The sequence below is a fragment of the Symsagittifera roscoffensis genome, chromosome 2, assembly GCF_963678635.1.
Source record: "Symsagittifera roscoffensis chromosome 2, txSymRosc1.1, whole genome shotgun sequence".
NCBI lineage: Eukaryota > Metazoa > Xenacoelomorpha > Acoela > Convolutidae > Symsagittifera > Symsagittifera roscoffensis.
In genome coordinates this window covers 38,502,769-38,518,740 of record NC_087063.1, presented here as the reverse complement: position 1 = coordinate 38,518,740, position 15,972 = coordinate 38,502,769, and the positions used below count along the sequence as shown (strand labels likewise).

At 39.0% G+C, this 15,972-nt stretch overlaps 2 protein-coding genes across 2 annotated transcripts in view; both read right to left on the bottom strand.

Moving 5' to 3' along the window:
* The window catches only part of LOC134838851 (uncharacterized), a 224,900-nt gene that overhangs the window by 62,855 nt on the left and 146,073 nt on the right, over nucleotides 1-15,972 (bottom strand). The window lies entirely within an intron of this gene.
* On the bottom strand, nucleotides 1,186-6,666 carry LOC134839324 (uncharacterized). The gene is made up of 3 exons (XM_063854829.1): nucleotides 3,936-6,666; nucleotides 3,369-3,549; nucleotides 1,186-3,121 (listed from the first exon to the last, which is right to left on the bottom strand). The coding sequence occupies exons 1-3, from the start codon at nucleotides 5,420-5,422 to the stop codon at nucleotides 1,511-1,513; spliced, it is 3,279 nt and encodes a 1,092-aa protein (XP_063710899.1). The 5' UTR covers nucleotides 5,423-6,666; the 3' UTR covers nucleotides 1,186-1,510.

Sequence of the window (15,972 nt, the reverse complement as noted above, 5' to 3'; positions counted from 1 at the left end):
TAGGTCAAAATATATCGAAATGCCATCTCCTAAACTGCAACCACTTAGGGTGTGAAAATGATGAGCTCGGAACCCTTATCACAATAAGCTTCATAGAAAAAATACATAGAGAAAAAGCGTTAAATTATTGAACAGGGTTATTGAGTTATTTAGCGTAATAGATCTGAATGAATAATGCCGCTTTCTGAAGCTGGACAAATGGGCAATTTCTGCGCTCAAACTAACATTAAATTAATGAAGGCACAAATACATTTCCAATTTTTCCATCATTACGAAGTTGTTTTTAACTAAGTTCTTTCAAGCCAGTTTTAAGACAGAACGGGATAGCTCGTAACGTAAACACAGACATTCTATGGTCAACTATTGTCATTTGCAAATGCTTAAAACAGTTTACACCAATTAACCATTTCAGTAGCACCAGAAATAAATTTAACTAACCCAAAATACGACTTAAGGAAGAAATTCAAGTAAGTTATGGCAGTAAAACAATATATGAATTTGAACCAACTACAAAAATAACATTGCATTTGAGGCATACATCACGCCAAAACTTGAATATTTTTCAGCGAATCTTAAACTTCATTTAATTCAAATGGCCTTAAGTACCTTTGCACCTACTTTTCAGATGCAGCCAGATAAGCTGCGATTTCGATGAGATGACAAATAATTCTGAGAACACGAACATAGCATGTTGCCCATCGCAATGATAGCGATTGGAAAAGAGTAATGAACGCAAGCAAACATTAAAAAGACAATGACTTCGTTGATAAAATCTCAACTTTCGAATTTGAAAGAAAAAAATATATGCCCTTTAAGCTCTTTGAATTTCTTGAACGATTTTTGATTTGCGCTTTTCTGATAACATTAACCCAACTTGAGAAAACTGGATCAACAGTAAAGTTTATTCCGCTAGAAACCTAAAAACTAAAGTCAACTTTCGAAACTAGAAATCGTTCACGTTTTTTACCGCGCTATTTACACGTTCCTAATTGGAGAGTGCTATTTACGCCACTTTCAGCAGATGAATTTCAATTGAACTCAAAAAGTGCATATTTACCTAAGTGCATTCATAAATGCATCAATATATGTATGAATGCAAATCTGTAGTTATTAGAGACTTTTAAGACTTTTCCTGAAATAAAAACGAAAAAAAAAAAAAAAAAAAAAAAAAAAAAAATCAGCAAGACATATATAAGAGTCCTAACTACGTTAATTACTCTTAACAAGGAAGCATTTCAGAAAATAACCCATACACCACTTAAGTCCAACCAGTCCAATGGCCATTTTGAGTCCACATACAGATAAACAGTTAGATGGTTTCAAAATTTCGTCGACCCAAAAATACCTACGTCTTCCAATTTAATTGATATGATAATCTAACAGCACAATTAGCAGGGTTTTCAAAAACAGTCCCCCTTATTCTTTGTGATCGACTTGGTTATTGAAGTTAACATTGTGTCAGCACACTTAAGTTGTCGCATTGACTGGCACTCCTTTATGCTGACATACCTCAGCTATTCATGTTCTGGGATGCTGGCGGGATGTTTCCTCTGAATAGTTGCTGGGCCAAACACTGGGCCGCACTTGGCAAAGACTGGGAGGCACAGGCACCTCCTCCTCCTCCATTGGAAGATTGTCTATTGGGGTTGGACTCAGATGCAGTTACCACCACTTGACCTTGAATGGGCTGGACGGCGGCGGCATGTTGCATGTCGCTTCCATTCATGGCCATCTGGCTGATGGCGCCCCCATTTGAGGCTGTCAAGACTGTAGGTTGGGCGTTTGAGGTACAGGCTACGTATGCAGTGTTGTGTTGTGCAGAATTTTGGGGAAAATACATGGCTGGTGAATTTCCGTTGTAGAAATTTAGCCCGGCTGTATTAACGAACTGGTGTGCGTAAGGGTTTCCGGCTACTTGTTGCTGAGGAGGAGCTGCGGTTCCGGTGGCATGGGCGACCATATTTGATTGGGGAAGATACAAGGCAGAGTGGTTTTGCATCTGTGGCACCATGGAAAAGCTGAATCCATGTGACTGCTGAATTGGCTGCAGCGCTACTTGCGGCATATAAAATAATTGTTGTTGAGGCTGAACCTGTTGCACCGGCATTAGTCCACCAGCAATCGTATTCAGATGAGAATGTTGAAATGCTGCCGCAAATTGCTGCTGCTGAGATTGCGACACCTGCTGAGCAGGAATCACAGAAAGAGTCTGCTGCTGCTGCTGCTGCAACATGTGAGTCTGATCCGAGGCAGAAGAACTAGCATCACTATTGGATTGAATTTGAACCATGTTTTGCACTGAGGCATACGCATTGGAAGAAGTCCCTATATTCTGATTGGCACCACTGATCAAGTTACTTTTAGTTGAAGGCTGCTGTGCAAAGTTCAGAGACTGATATTGCAACAGCTGTTGATTTCCATTGATTGTCGAATCATTAGCCATCGACTGCTGGGAAGCAGAATCAAATGATTGATTTCTCTCCTTCGTTGGTTCCAGGGAGCTTCTACCAGAATCAGAACCCCCTTTGGAATAAGAAGTCTGAAGCTGCTGAGCATTGGTAGTGCCGGAAGCTTCCAATGTCAGCATTCCATTCAAACCGTGATTCTGATCCTCTGAAGATGTCGAGAGCTTCTGATGATGTGAGGCACCAGGGAGAGCGTGAGTAATAGTGGGTGCATTTTGCATGAAAGACATTGGATAATAGCCTAGAGATTGCAACTGCGTCGGACGCTGAAACACTGGCTGGAACTCGTTGTGGTTTGTGTGGTAGTTCAAAGCAATATTGGAACTAGATGCATTGCCAATGCCGAGCACAACGTAGGGCATACTGACTGCTGGAGAACTGGAGCTCGGCCGAACAGTAGCAAGCTTTTCCACGCCTGATGATGTGGCCTCTTCATTCTTGATATTTGATGCGATCGATTCCTGGTTGGCTGTCATAGTTGACGAGTTGACTTGAATCGATGCATCTCTCTTCTTACTGTTACCGTGCTGCTGCTGTCTCAGGAAAGAGTTTTCTTTTTCCAGTTGAATATTTCTCGCTTTTATGTTCTCCAGCTCAGACTTGACCATTTCGAATTCTTCTTGTACAGTCATCACCACATGAGACTTCACCACCTCCTAAATAGTAAAGCATGTTAAACAACATTGGATTTAAGGAAAAGTTCAGCACTCATTTTTGCTTAATCAAGCACAGCCAATAAACACGTGAATTTGTTAGTAAATAGTAAACAGGTAATCTTTTTAGCACCAAAAATCTTCATTTTAAGTTCTATACTTGCACCCAATATGTACTCGAAATGAAGCGTCAAAGTTCATTATTCTTAGAAAGGTACCACGCCATCAAACGGTCTCAGTAGTTTCTCACCATTACTTGCTCCAGCTTCCTGGTGACGTCATCAAGAGCTCCTCGTGCGCCTGCTTCAGAGCTGCCGCCACTGTCTTCATCCGAACGAGAAGATCCACACCTAGTAGCAACAGCAGCAAAGATAGCTGCATGATTCTTGCTCGCACTCACGTCCCCATTAGCCAAGGTGCCTCCCGATTCCCTGAAATAATCGCTCATGAATCTCCCTAGCAGTAAATGATGAATTTAACCTTAGATTATCAGTCCTTTAGCTCTTCTTTGGCAAAAAAAGTTTCAAAAATATTTAAAATTTTTAGAGCAATTTTTCATGTTTTTTTTATAATTTATTTTGGAGACAATTGGAGCCGTTTATACCAAACTCACCAAATTGCTACGCATTCGTATAGTTGCATCATCACGCGACGTACAAAAAAGACACTATCTTGAAAAAAAAGACACTATCTTGAAAAAAGACACTATCTCCGACCCTGAGAATGTGGTCGGAACATTCTGTGATACATGCACAGCAACCGGCTACCCTTGTTGTTGATAGGTAATTTACTCATTAAAAATAATCCACTTCCTGACCAGTTGGGCAGAGACTGCTTCCTTTCTGATATCGCATCCCCCGTAACAGCATTACTTAGTGCCTCATCCAGCGACGCAATTGGATGGAATCCAATCTGATTCTCCTGCAAGTTGCCCTTCTGGCTGTTGCCAGAGGAAGTCACGTGACTAACTAAGGGTACATGAATGGGGTTCTTGTTCGACCCACTCATGTCTTCGGCAGATGCGAAGGAGGCATTGTTTGAATTCACGTGCTGACACATGACTCTGGTGAGGGCTGCGTTGGAATTGTACATCTGCTGCTGCTGATGTTCCGGACTGACTCCACCGGCTAAGTTGGCGTGGGCAGCGATGATTGTGGGGTGGTTTGAATTAGCTGGAACGGCATTTGAGTTGGTGCTCCTCATGATTACGTCGGAGGGGACGTCATTACAATCCCATCTGCCTCGTTTCCCATGGTACGGCTTCACCTTTTTGACCACCCGGAACCTCGATGGCAAAACATTAGAGTGTGGATGATGCGAAACTGAAGCTGATAGTGTGGATGAATTAGGATTTGTATTCAACGCTACGTTGGACTGAGTCTGATTAATCGGTACTCCTACAGCACCGTCATCAGCTATTCCATTTGGGGGCGAGCCTTGGCTACAATAAGCTTCGCTCACAACTAACTGGCCATGGGGAGCAATAGAAGAAATGTTGTTTTCCAGAGCTCGTTTGTTGGACACAACCTTGGGCTGCATTCGGGAAAGAGTGGTGGAAGATAATACTGTGTGTCCATTGGCAGCGAGTTCTTCTGAGTTAGTTCTGCTATATGGCGCATTAGATATACTGGCCTTATTTCCGTCTTTCATGGGCATTTTTGAATCCAATAAGGTTGATTCATTGTTCCCATTATCATTGCTCTGTCCTCCTACCATGGGTGCATCTTTTGCAACAAGGAGATTGGTTACAGTCTGTGATAGCGGCGCTTCTTTAGAGTATTCTTCGTTGCTGAAGCTGCCTCGTGACTGATTGGAGTTCAGCTCAGTGACAGAGTCTTCCACGTCTTCTCCGCTCTCTTCCCCATCGTCTACTTCGTCATTCTCGACCTCCTGTACGCTGATGATCTCGAACTTGGTCGCTTTCTTGGCCAGTGAGAGAGGGGGATTAGCCGCTCCTGAAACTGAGGACCCAGATGATGCAACGCCTCTATTTACACTTTTCACCGGCGATGTCCAGTCCGACTCGCAGGCAACGGTAGCCCCTGCTTCTCCTTTCAGGTCATTCGACTCTGTCGATTTTTGAGACTGCATGTGCGATTTTGAATCTTTGCTCGATCCCGCGTCAGTTGCTTTATAAATATCATTATAAATACCTTTTGAAGCGACTGCACATGTATTTATTTCCTCTGGATTCTCCGCCGCCTCATCAGAGACTGAACTTTTCCTTGAAGCAGACACACCATCAGTATTTATAACACTAATACTGCTGCTGTTGGTGTTCGTTGCGTTTACAGCGTTGCTCATTTCGGTAGAGTAGTTGCTGTGCAAACAGTATGAACAAAGGAGAGTGGTGGCAGTGGTCTGCTGAGGAAGTGTGAGTGGGACTATGGCGGTGATGATGATGTGATACAGGACAGGGAATTCAGAGGGCGAGAAGGAGGTGATCAGAGAAGCTGAATGGGTGGCGCAGACTGGTGGTACAGTGGTGCCATTTAGCTCCAATCCATCTTAGCTGATGTATTTGACCTTACAGTTACAACAACACAACTGATGCAGGGTAAGAAATAGATGAGGGGGCACTGAGCACTTTGATGATTTTAGTGCCCACAGAGGCGCAGCGACCTAGTGAGAGAGATGGAAAAGTAATTTCAAGCTTGGAGCAACTAGCAAGTAGACAGGAAAAAAGCGCACCAGAAGAACATGAGGTTACTTATCAGTAGTCTCATTTGATGCTGTGCGGCTCAGCACAGCAGCAAAGCTTAAAATAAACTTTCTCTCAAGTAAGTCTCGAAAGAGTGAAAGCAATTTAGAGCCGGGAGATAAGGCAAACAAAATGAGAGTGAAAGTGAGGAATATCTGTTCTACTTCTGAGGGTAAATTATTGAAAGCTATGTCTGGGTCTGATTGCAGCTATTCCGTCTTCAGGTCAGCAACAGCTCAACTTCTCTGTACGACAACACAATTCAAAGCTATAACTCAGGTATCATCCAATTTTCGTTTATTCGATCAACACTAATCCGTATCTATGATTGTGGTTCTAGTCAGCTGTATTGGCTGCCTTGTTTCTTTGTAACCTCTGAAATCGTGATAATAATCCTGAGCTGAAACGATCTAACAAAGGCCCAGCCTCCTGTTATAAATAGACGGGATCGTAGTTGGTAATCGGGTGAAGAGTGGTTGGTTCGTAACGGGGTCAAGCGGGTCTCAGAGACCCCAACCCAGTACCAGGGGCTCACTCTCCTCAGTCAAGCTAATGCTTTTCACCAGAGCAGCCAGATTAATCGAATTAATAAGTAAAATGGGGAAATGTGCACGCAAACACACCGCTCAGCTAACTGGATGAAATGCAATCACGGGACGCCCACTTTCGGATTGCGTGGATAGTATGTAAATTGGGAAATGAGCTTTCTTTAGGAAAAATAAGATTTATCGAACGAAAGCGCAATTGTGAAGTGATAAAATATGAAAATGGGTCTGTATTTTTGTCAGAGAAACACTGCAAGAAAACAACAGGACTTTTCTTTGTACAGAATTTAAGAGTGCATTACAGTCTAAAAAATCCAGATCAGATTTAAAATGAAAGAATATATGTTTTTACATTATCGAGCTGGAGAATAAAGTACTCTCGATATAATTTTAAGACGAGCTGAAGCTAGACCTGACGATACTTGTAATGAAAATCGGATTAATCAGAGAGCCAAAATAAGCTGTTTTGTGGCTTAAAAAATAAGCGATCACGCAGTCGACCTTGAAATTAAATACTTGGCTCCTACCGCGCCCTGGACATATCCAGACTCATTGAATAGAAACTATACGTGCAAAAAAATGAACAAACGCATAGGAAAGCAAAAGTCCAAAAGGAAAGCAAAGTATTTACCTTTGTTGTTGATTTTGCCTCTTCTGGGGCAGCACCCTTTTAGTCGTCAAAGAATTAGCTCTGGAAACTGATGTGCTTGACAAAGGATTCAGTCAGAGTAAAACAGTTGGTTCAAAAGGACTAGACTAGAGTGAGAGCATAGTCAGTGGGTTGGGCTTTAGGGGATAAAACGTGCGATATTCGTCTGGGGTATTCGATTTAGGTAAGTTTACAAAAGGTGGTTAACTGGAGCGAAGTTTTGCGGGGCTGCAGTTGGCCTTGCGTTAAATGCGTTTAAGTTTTAAATAAGAAGGGGAAATTAGTGGAGATGTAGTGGAGAGTTAGAGAACACTTAGAAAGTGGAGAGTTCGAGATGAAGTTTTCGAAAAGTACGAAAGATACTTTGATATAAATTTCATAATTTTGCCTTTGAGTCTTTGCTTTTTTGGGGGCGTGGTTGAGTCAAGTACAGTAGAAAAGAGTCAGGAGAACGAATGATCCCTGAGGAAATACACTGCGGTTTTTTCCGGCCTTGGAAGGATGGTCTCTAAAAATGCTTTGATAGGTCAAGGGCTGCGAGTATTGTTCTTTGTGGGTCTCGTTCGATGAAAGCCTAGAAAGATGAACTTTTGAAAAAAAAATGTTAGCACGCTGTTAATAATGTGTCCAAAAGCATTTAGATCCGGCACACTAAAAATTTTTGTATCTATGAGAGATCTCATTCGCAGTTAGGATTTAAAAAACAGTTTTAAGAAAAAACTGTTCAAAAATTTGTCAAATGTCATCCAACCTCATCCAAGAAGGTTCATATTACAGCTCGGGGCCCAAAAACAGATTGCTTTACATCAGCTTAGTAGGACAAAACATTAAAACATACAGTTGGAAAAGAGTCAATGAACGCAGTAAACAGAAAAAAAACTGACTTAAGAATTTAATTTATGAATTTCAGAGAAAACAATTAGATGCCCTTTAGAGCTATTTGAATTTCTAGAACAATTTGTGATTGACCAATTTATGACAAAATTAACACAATTTGAGAAAACTGGATGGAATATTAAATTTTTTGATTTCGCTGGGAAATATCAAAATTAAGTTCCACTTTCGAAACTAGAAGTCGATCACGTTTTTATGAACTTTATCTGTTTGCTGTTCGATACTGGAGCGTGCCTTCCTCTTAACTGAGGTAATGAACTGAATTTAGAAAGAAACGAGAAGTCAAGCCGCGAAAAGTTAAAATTGAGCCTGAACAAACTTAAACCTTTTTCCTGAAAAAAAAAGATCGCGACCTATATAAGAGTCTGAACCACGTTCATCGACTCCTAGCCATGCAAAAAGCAAGACTAGCCCGTTTCTATGCAAGAAGCACAAAACTTTCTTGAAAAAGACCATATTCTTGTCCCACCAGAATGGTCTTGTCCGAACATATTCTTGAAAACGAATATCTTTTTTTTCAATTGAATGTCGTTTTTATTTGCTTAATTTGATCAAAAGATTTGGCAAAAGTCTAAAACTTAAGCATATTCTACAGTCTTCGTAAAATTCGCAGGATGTTCAACTGTTTTTGTCGCACATTTACCAGAAAAATCTAAATAAAAATAGAAAAAAATTATATATGCAATCCCCAAAATGGCGCTAAAAACTTCACAAAATATATTAAATAGAGCAAACTTCAATGTTCAGACCTTGAATAATACTATGTTTTTCCTAAAAAAAGCCAATTCTAAGCCTATTTGCTAAAAAAAACCTAATCGGTTTTTCTTGACACTGAAAGGACTTTAACATGAAATATCACCTGACCATGTCAGATGATTATTTCTGTTACCTGACTTTGCGTGAAAACAAAAAAAAAACTAAAATGCACCCAAATACAACGATCGGAACTAAAAGTCAATCACGTTTTCCGTCACCTTTACACTTTTGTAATTGGAAAGCGCAGCTTACCTAACTTGTAGCAGATAAAATTGAATTGAACTCAAATCGAGCATATATACCAAGGTGCATTCAGAAAGTGGTACATGATTTAACTTCTGAGTGGAAAACAAAAAATAAAACATACCTGAATACGAAGTTCCTCCACATTTTTGAAATGTTCGGAACAAAAAAAAATAAAAGCTAAAACACGCCCGAATTCAAAGTTCCTCCCCAATTTCAATGGTTGGAACAAAAACTATTTCCTCAACCTTCTTAAGCGCGGAGTAAGCCTAACTTAAGGATCAAAATTTTATATTATAATCAATTTGTTCGAAATAAGAGTTTTTGTTCCAGCCATTGAAAATGGAGAGGAACTTTGTATTTGGTAAGTTTTTCCCAGAGTCGAGAAAAGCTGGTTTGAAGTTTTTTGTTTTTCTTCTATTTACGAGCGAGGAAAGCGATCGAGTAACGTTTGTAATATAAGAAAAGTAGCAATTAGGGCTCAAAATACTTGAGTTTACTGAAAGCAAATTAGTTCTCGAAGCTTCATTCAGAGCTTCTCTGGTAAAAAAAATTTCAAATACATTTGAGATCTTAAGTGCAAAAATTGAAATTAAATTAAAAACTATCACTCTTTTGTTTAATTAATTTTTGACGACAACTGGAATTGTATATGTCAAGTTTTCGAAAATTCTACGCGTTTGTGAAGTTTTATCATCACACGCCGTACAAAAATTTTTTTTTCTGAGAAGGTGGTCGCAACATTCAGTGCTATTTGCCTAGCAACAAGCTATCCTTCTTCAAATTGGGGAGAAGTTTTGTATTCTGATTTTAGTTTTTTCTTTTTTGTTTTCCGCGCAAAACCAAGAAAAAATGGTCTAAAACTTAAATTTTTTTGCCTATTTCCGAGCGATTAAAGCGATCGAGTAAAATTCGTTATATGTGAACATTACCAATTCAGGCTCAAAACACGACAACAAGCAGCTCTTTAAGGTGCAATAAAAACATAGAAATAAGCCTCAAATTAGGTTTGAAATTTAAGGTTTCGAATTAGGTTTCGGATTTAATCTGCGACTTAGATATTAGGAGTCTCGCGAACAAACCATTGAGCCACGGACACTTTATATATCACAAACACTAGCCACAAAATAAGCAGAGAACAGAGGCTACAAAATTTCCAATTCTACAGACCGTGATTATAGGAAAAATGCCATGTAGTAGTAGTAGTAGTAGAACAGGATTTAGGGTTGTTATCCCATGGGTTTGCACCCAAAATGTAGTTTTAGTGTTAATGGGTTCTGAGTTTTCCATTTGGGTTACAGTTTCCACATGGACAAATTATTCGCCATGTGCAGCTGTCCATTTCTGAGTATCATTCAAAGAATTTCCAATAAATTTCCGCTATGTCAGATTTCTGTATGTCAGTTAACTGTTTTGAGGTATGTCGAATTATGACATTGAAAAGTGCTGGGCATCTAATGAAGAAGTCTGAGTTGGTTTTCTTAAGGCGAGTTTTCGGTATTTGATAATCTTTTCTTTCATTTTGTCTCGTTGAGCTTTTGGTGTTTTCGGCATATTGGTTAATGTCAATTTCGTAGTTATTGCAAACTATAGAAATGAACAGAAGGAGGTCGTGCATTTCAATGTACAGAGACAGCGGTGGCATTCTTAATTTTTGTAGTCTACACTTATTTGGGATATGTGAGTTAAGCATCCATTTGACCGCCGTTCGCTGAACCTTTTCAATTGTTCGGAGGTTTGATTTCGATTAGTGCGTTACTGACGCGTCACAAACTACAATTGGGACTACATATCCCGTGTAGGCATTTAGCTTAGAAGTTATAGGACAGTTTTTAGATAGGTTGCGCTTTACTGAGTAAAAGGCCGATAGCGATTTCTGACAACATTCCATGAGAGAGTGGGTGTTACTAAAATTCCTAGATCCTTTTGTACAGTTTCGATTTTTAGGATATTTCCATTAATTTGACCTTCCAGCTCGTTTTTGAAATTAGCGAGAGTACATATTCCGGTATTTAGACGCATTTGGTTTTTACTACACCAATTTTCAATTGTCGTAGTGGCATAGTTCATTTCTGTTTGAGTTGTTGCTATAACCTTTAAGTCATCAGCATATCCAAAAGAGTCAACTAGATTCAAGTTATCTGGTAAGTCGTTTATACATAGTATGAAAAGTAATGGTCCCAATAGAGAACCTTGAGTGACACCACTTGTTACGTAACATATCTTAGACTTTGCTTTGTTTATTCGCACATACTGTTTTCGAAGAAATAAGTAAGAGGCTATTAGTTGAATTGCATTTTCCTTCAAAACCATAACACTTCATTTTATGCATTAAAAGTTGATGCGGAACGCAGTCAAAAATTTTTCAAAATCTAGATAGAGCGCTGTTATATTTTTGGTCGTTTGGTCATCATAATTTAGGTATACTTGATGTAAGTAAGCAAGGAGTTGGGTAATTGCTGAACGTTTTTCACGAAAACCATATGGAGAGTTATGAAGATGATGTCGCACTCTTTCATAAATGTAGTCAAATAAAACTTTTCGAAAATTTTTGAGATGCCGCATAGTAAACTTATCGGTATGTATCTTTTATTATCGCATTTCAATTCCAGTATTTTGCAGTTGCACTAATTTTGGTTAGAAAATCAACAATAGAAAAGGCTGTTGGTCTATGTGGGCTATCTTTTGGTGGGCAATAAATACAGCAAATGATAGAGGATATATTTTCGAAATCAATTAGTCTCAATGTAACTTGTTCAATATTTGAGTTAATCGGTACATCTTGATGTTTAGACTTTTTTCTGGTGGCAATTAAGACACTGCCATGTTTCGTCTTGTAATTTTGGATGGTCGATCACATCTGTATATTTCGAACTCTGGTATGAAGAGAGTTTCGGATCTTTCTTCATCAGTCAGCCATGTTTCAGTTAGGCATAAAATATCATGTTTATTTGAAAGACAAATTGCATTTGCTAAACAAGTTCGCCGTGACATTTCTATTAAACTTCTTACATTAAAGGTGAGTATTGTTGATACCAGTTTTTGTTTTTGGGTTAGTAAGGCTGAATCGTCATCGGGTTTTACCTCTACCCAGCCGTTTTCAGTTTTTCTAATTAATTTTAGATTTCTTAGTCGCAGTTGTGTGCTTTCGAATTTTCCGGATTGAATGAGATCAAGTCTTGTTTTAAGCATGTTTTTTCGATTTCCTGTTCATCAGGTGTTAGCTCTGTGTTTATGAATACTTTGTGTTCGTAGCCTTTGAGCTTGTATAGAGAAAGAAGGATTCTTCGTTTCTCCCATGGCGCAGAGACTCTTAGAACTAACGGACGATTTTTATTTTCCGCGTATTTTCCGAGTCTTCTGAGATCACTTATTGGGCACTTGACGTCCATCACATCAAGAAGATGAATCACTTATGCGTATCTTCGTCTGCTCTTGACCTGGCGTCTGTTGCCTCTGACTCGGGTATGCCTCTTATGCGTATGCCATCGTATTCTTTTTTGGGATGCTTTCCCGTTTTTGGTTGGGGGTTTTTTCGCTTCTGGCGCAACTTGTTTTTGTTGTATTTCTGATTTGATTTCAATCATCGCTTCCCTAGTTCTTTGATGCCTTCTTCAAATTTTTTGTATTTTTTGAGTGCTTTCATTCGCATGTTTAGTATTAATAATTGCATTCTTCTGGTTATTTCACACACATCTGTTACATAACAGAAGAAAATTCTTGTTTAGTTGTTTCAATACGTTTATGGCATTTTCTTCCAAGTCTGTACAGTTTGTAGTCATGTGCATACTTTCGCCACATGACACACAGTTATATACTGCGTCTCTTTTGTTTATGGGTTTTGAGCATGTTTTGCATCTTTTGTTTTTTTTTCCATTTTAGAACTCATTTATTTGGGGCTGTTTGACTGGGTTTTTTTTGGGGGCTATGTATTGTTGTGATTTACTATCGGGCTACCAGCTGGTTACGGTATTTAGATTAGAAGTCACCTCTCGCCGTGGAACCCGTTAGGAGTTCCGAGATCTTGAGATGACTTAAAGATAGAAAAATTAGCAAGTCTATAACAGTGGAACCTGTATTGGGGTTCCGAGAGCTATAAACTTACTTAGAGAGGCTGGTTCGGCAATTGCACCACTGACTGCAGTGAAATACTTCTGGGTGCTTGTCTCGGGATGTTTCCAAAGACCACTTTGATCGCAGAACGTTGTTTTTCAGGATTGTTCGAAGACCTCTCAGGGATTCTTGGGTTATGTGAACGTTGTTGTTTGCGATATCGGCTTCACAGTATATTTTCCGTTTAATACTTCTATAGACCCAAGTATCTCCTATGGCCTCGCGCTGAATAACTCTGTCTACCTCGAGATGGCGATCTGTTATGTCGTTGGTCAATTTATCAACTCGTGGGGGGATGCCTAACACGTATACCCATCAAATAAGTTGACAATTGTAATGAAAACTTTTATTTGCGAGTTAGATTTTTTTAAATTTCGTACTAAGACACGTATTTTGGAATTTTGAAATTTTTAGTGGAAACTTTCCATTTTTTTTGTTAATTTATTTTTTGAAGACAATTGTAGTCGTTTATGCCTTATTGACTAAGTTTCTACGCGCTTTTATAGTTCTAACATCACACGGCGTACCAGAAAATACCAGAAAATTCTGGGACTGAGGTCGGAATATTCTGTGCATCTTGTACTGCAACCGATTATTCTTGTTCTAGTTTAACAATGGAAGAAACAAATTCTGAGACTGAGGTCGGAATATTCTGTGCATCTTGTACTGCAACCGATTATCCTTGTTCTAGTTTAACAATTGTTAATGTTTTTGTTACAAGTTTGTTGTTATATTGTCGTGTTACATTTTCATGGAAATACATTTCAACTGGCGTGTTGATGATGCCAGTGTCAATTTTATATTTTTCAAAGTTAACCGACCACTTCAACCATTCTAGTGTGACGTTTCTTGCAATTTCGTGTAAATCAAAGAACGCTAAAACAGCGCCCATTACAGCATCGCATTGCAGCTCATGCATTGTTTAGAACAACATGAGAACAAAAAACGATATCATCACTCCCGCACGTTTTTAAAATAAACATCAAAATAATCAAACCCTTGTTTGTAAATTACAGCTGCACTCAAATTTACGCTCGCTGGCCAAGAAACAATTGAAACGTTTTCATTTTTTCCTTTCTGTTGCGCTAACTACTGTGGTTGACCTTTTCTGTCACTATCACAGCAGCGCACAACTTTCACAGCAACGGACAAACTAAGGACTGTACTTAACTCAATCGGCTTTTTGATTTTCGTATCAATACGTACAACCCTTCTAAATAAGTAACTCATGTGTCATTTTCTTTGATTTAAAGTCTGTTCTACAGTCATCCATCATACTTTTATGCAATAATGACCCTTGATGGCATACAATAGGTAACTATCAGCCTTGGTAATTGCACAGCGAACTGTTTGGCCGATACGTGTGGTATGATACGTACAACACGAAAACTCATAGACTAATTTGTGTTTCAGATCGCGTTCAAAAGCAATCGTAACAATCAGGCATTGATCTTAGTTTCTCAAGTTGGGGCGTATGTCAAAATTTCTTCAAACTTTTGTGAAGCTTTGTTTATATCGACCCATTTGATTTTTCGAGATCTCCCAAAACACTAAATTATATCCTACTTTAACAACAACTTTGACAGAACAGGCTTTTTTAAATTTGCGCATTGCTTTCTTGTTCGCACTCCCTCAAAAAATCTTAATTTTTTTTGGGGTAATCAGAAGGTCAAAAGTATCATAGTAACAAGTCAGACTGTCTCGAAGACATTTTTTATCTGTGAACTTGTTATTTTTAGCCTGTAATTTTTGTTTGTTATGTTATACGTTGTTTCAATCTTAACTGTAAATATGTTGCTGTCTGTATATTTTTGTATATTGGTAATTTACTGTTTTTTGAGGTCATAGTAACCGAGGTTACAGTCAGGAGTCCCTTCATCACGTATTCCAATCAAAATACTTGGAATTTTCTAGATATAGAAGTGATAATGATAAAAGAAGATGACAAAAGTTTAAGTCCTTTTCAATTAAAATCGATACGGGTTACGTTTCTTCATTAAGAACACGCAACTCGACACGAGAAAATATAATATACAAGTGTTACAAATAAAAAATTTCGTCGAAAATTATTTTGTCATTTATTGTTCCGAGTACGCAAGCGGCATTCGCAATCAGTATTGCCAGGGAGATTCTCTGTTTTAAAAAGCTGCCTGCTCTGGGTTCCTCAGTGCATATGCTTAGGTTCTTACAAAGCTTGCTAAAAAAAAATTCTGTGCTGGGGCCGGCCGCGCCCTGAATTTCAAAAGCTAGCGGTTGAAAAAGATATCCATCAATTACAATATCTTTATACTTGTCAATTTTTCGCTCTTCCGCTTCAGCGGCAGCCGTACCAGGGTTACAAACAGACCCGGCATTAATCCTACAAGGAGCTAAGGAGTCTACTACCCTTACATCCCACAAGAGCTGCTTACCAACAGCCCATGGAACGAGCGTCAAGCCGTCTGGTCGCTTCTGATCGGTCCTGTAGAGGTGTCGTGGTTCTAAAACAGACGGAATGTGAGTAGATGATAAACTTTGCTTTTTGAGGGCATTCAGATTTGAAAGCCTAGAGAATCTCCATGCACTTTTGAGGCAAGAAAGACCATGCCAATCATCCTCGGTAGCGTCTTTTCCGCACACGCACTTATGCCGTTCGCATATTTTTGAGCCTAATCGAACTCCTATTGCAATTCTGAGTTGTTTGTTCGACAGTTTTAACCTTAAATTTTTGCACGGGATGACGTTCAACCATTGGGAGCCAAATTTATCTTGAAAAGCGTTGAATCTTTTTACGTCCGTTGGTTCGAGTCGTATAATCAAGTCTGCAATTCCGCTCTCAAAAATTGGCTCCGTCCACTTTTTTTGATTTCATTTTCTGGAGCCATTTCAATTTTTCCAAGTTCAAACCAACGTTTAAGCGCATCATCATAGATTCCATCCATATGCTCCAAACCAAAGATTTCGCTCAAAGCAT

Coding starts and splice junctions, on each gene's coding strand:
- LOC134839324 (XM_063854829.1), bottom strand. CDS start 5,422: ATGAGCAACGCTGTAAACGCAACGAACACCAACAGCAGCAGTATTAGT. Junction 3,550..3,935: donor AAGCAGTCTCTGCCCAACTG/GTCAGGAAGTGG, acceptor CGATTATTTCAG/GGAATCGGGAGGCACCTTGG. Junction 3,122..3,368: donor GGAAGCTGGAGCAAGTAATG/GTGAGAAACTAC, acceptor TTTACTATTTAG/GAGGTGGTGAAGTCTCATGT.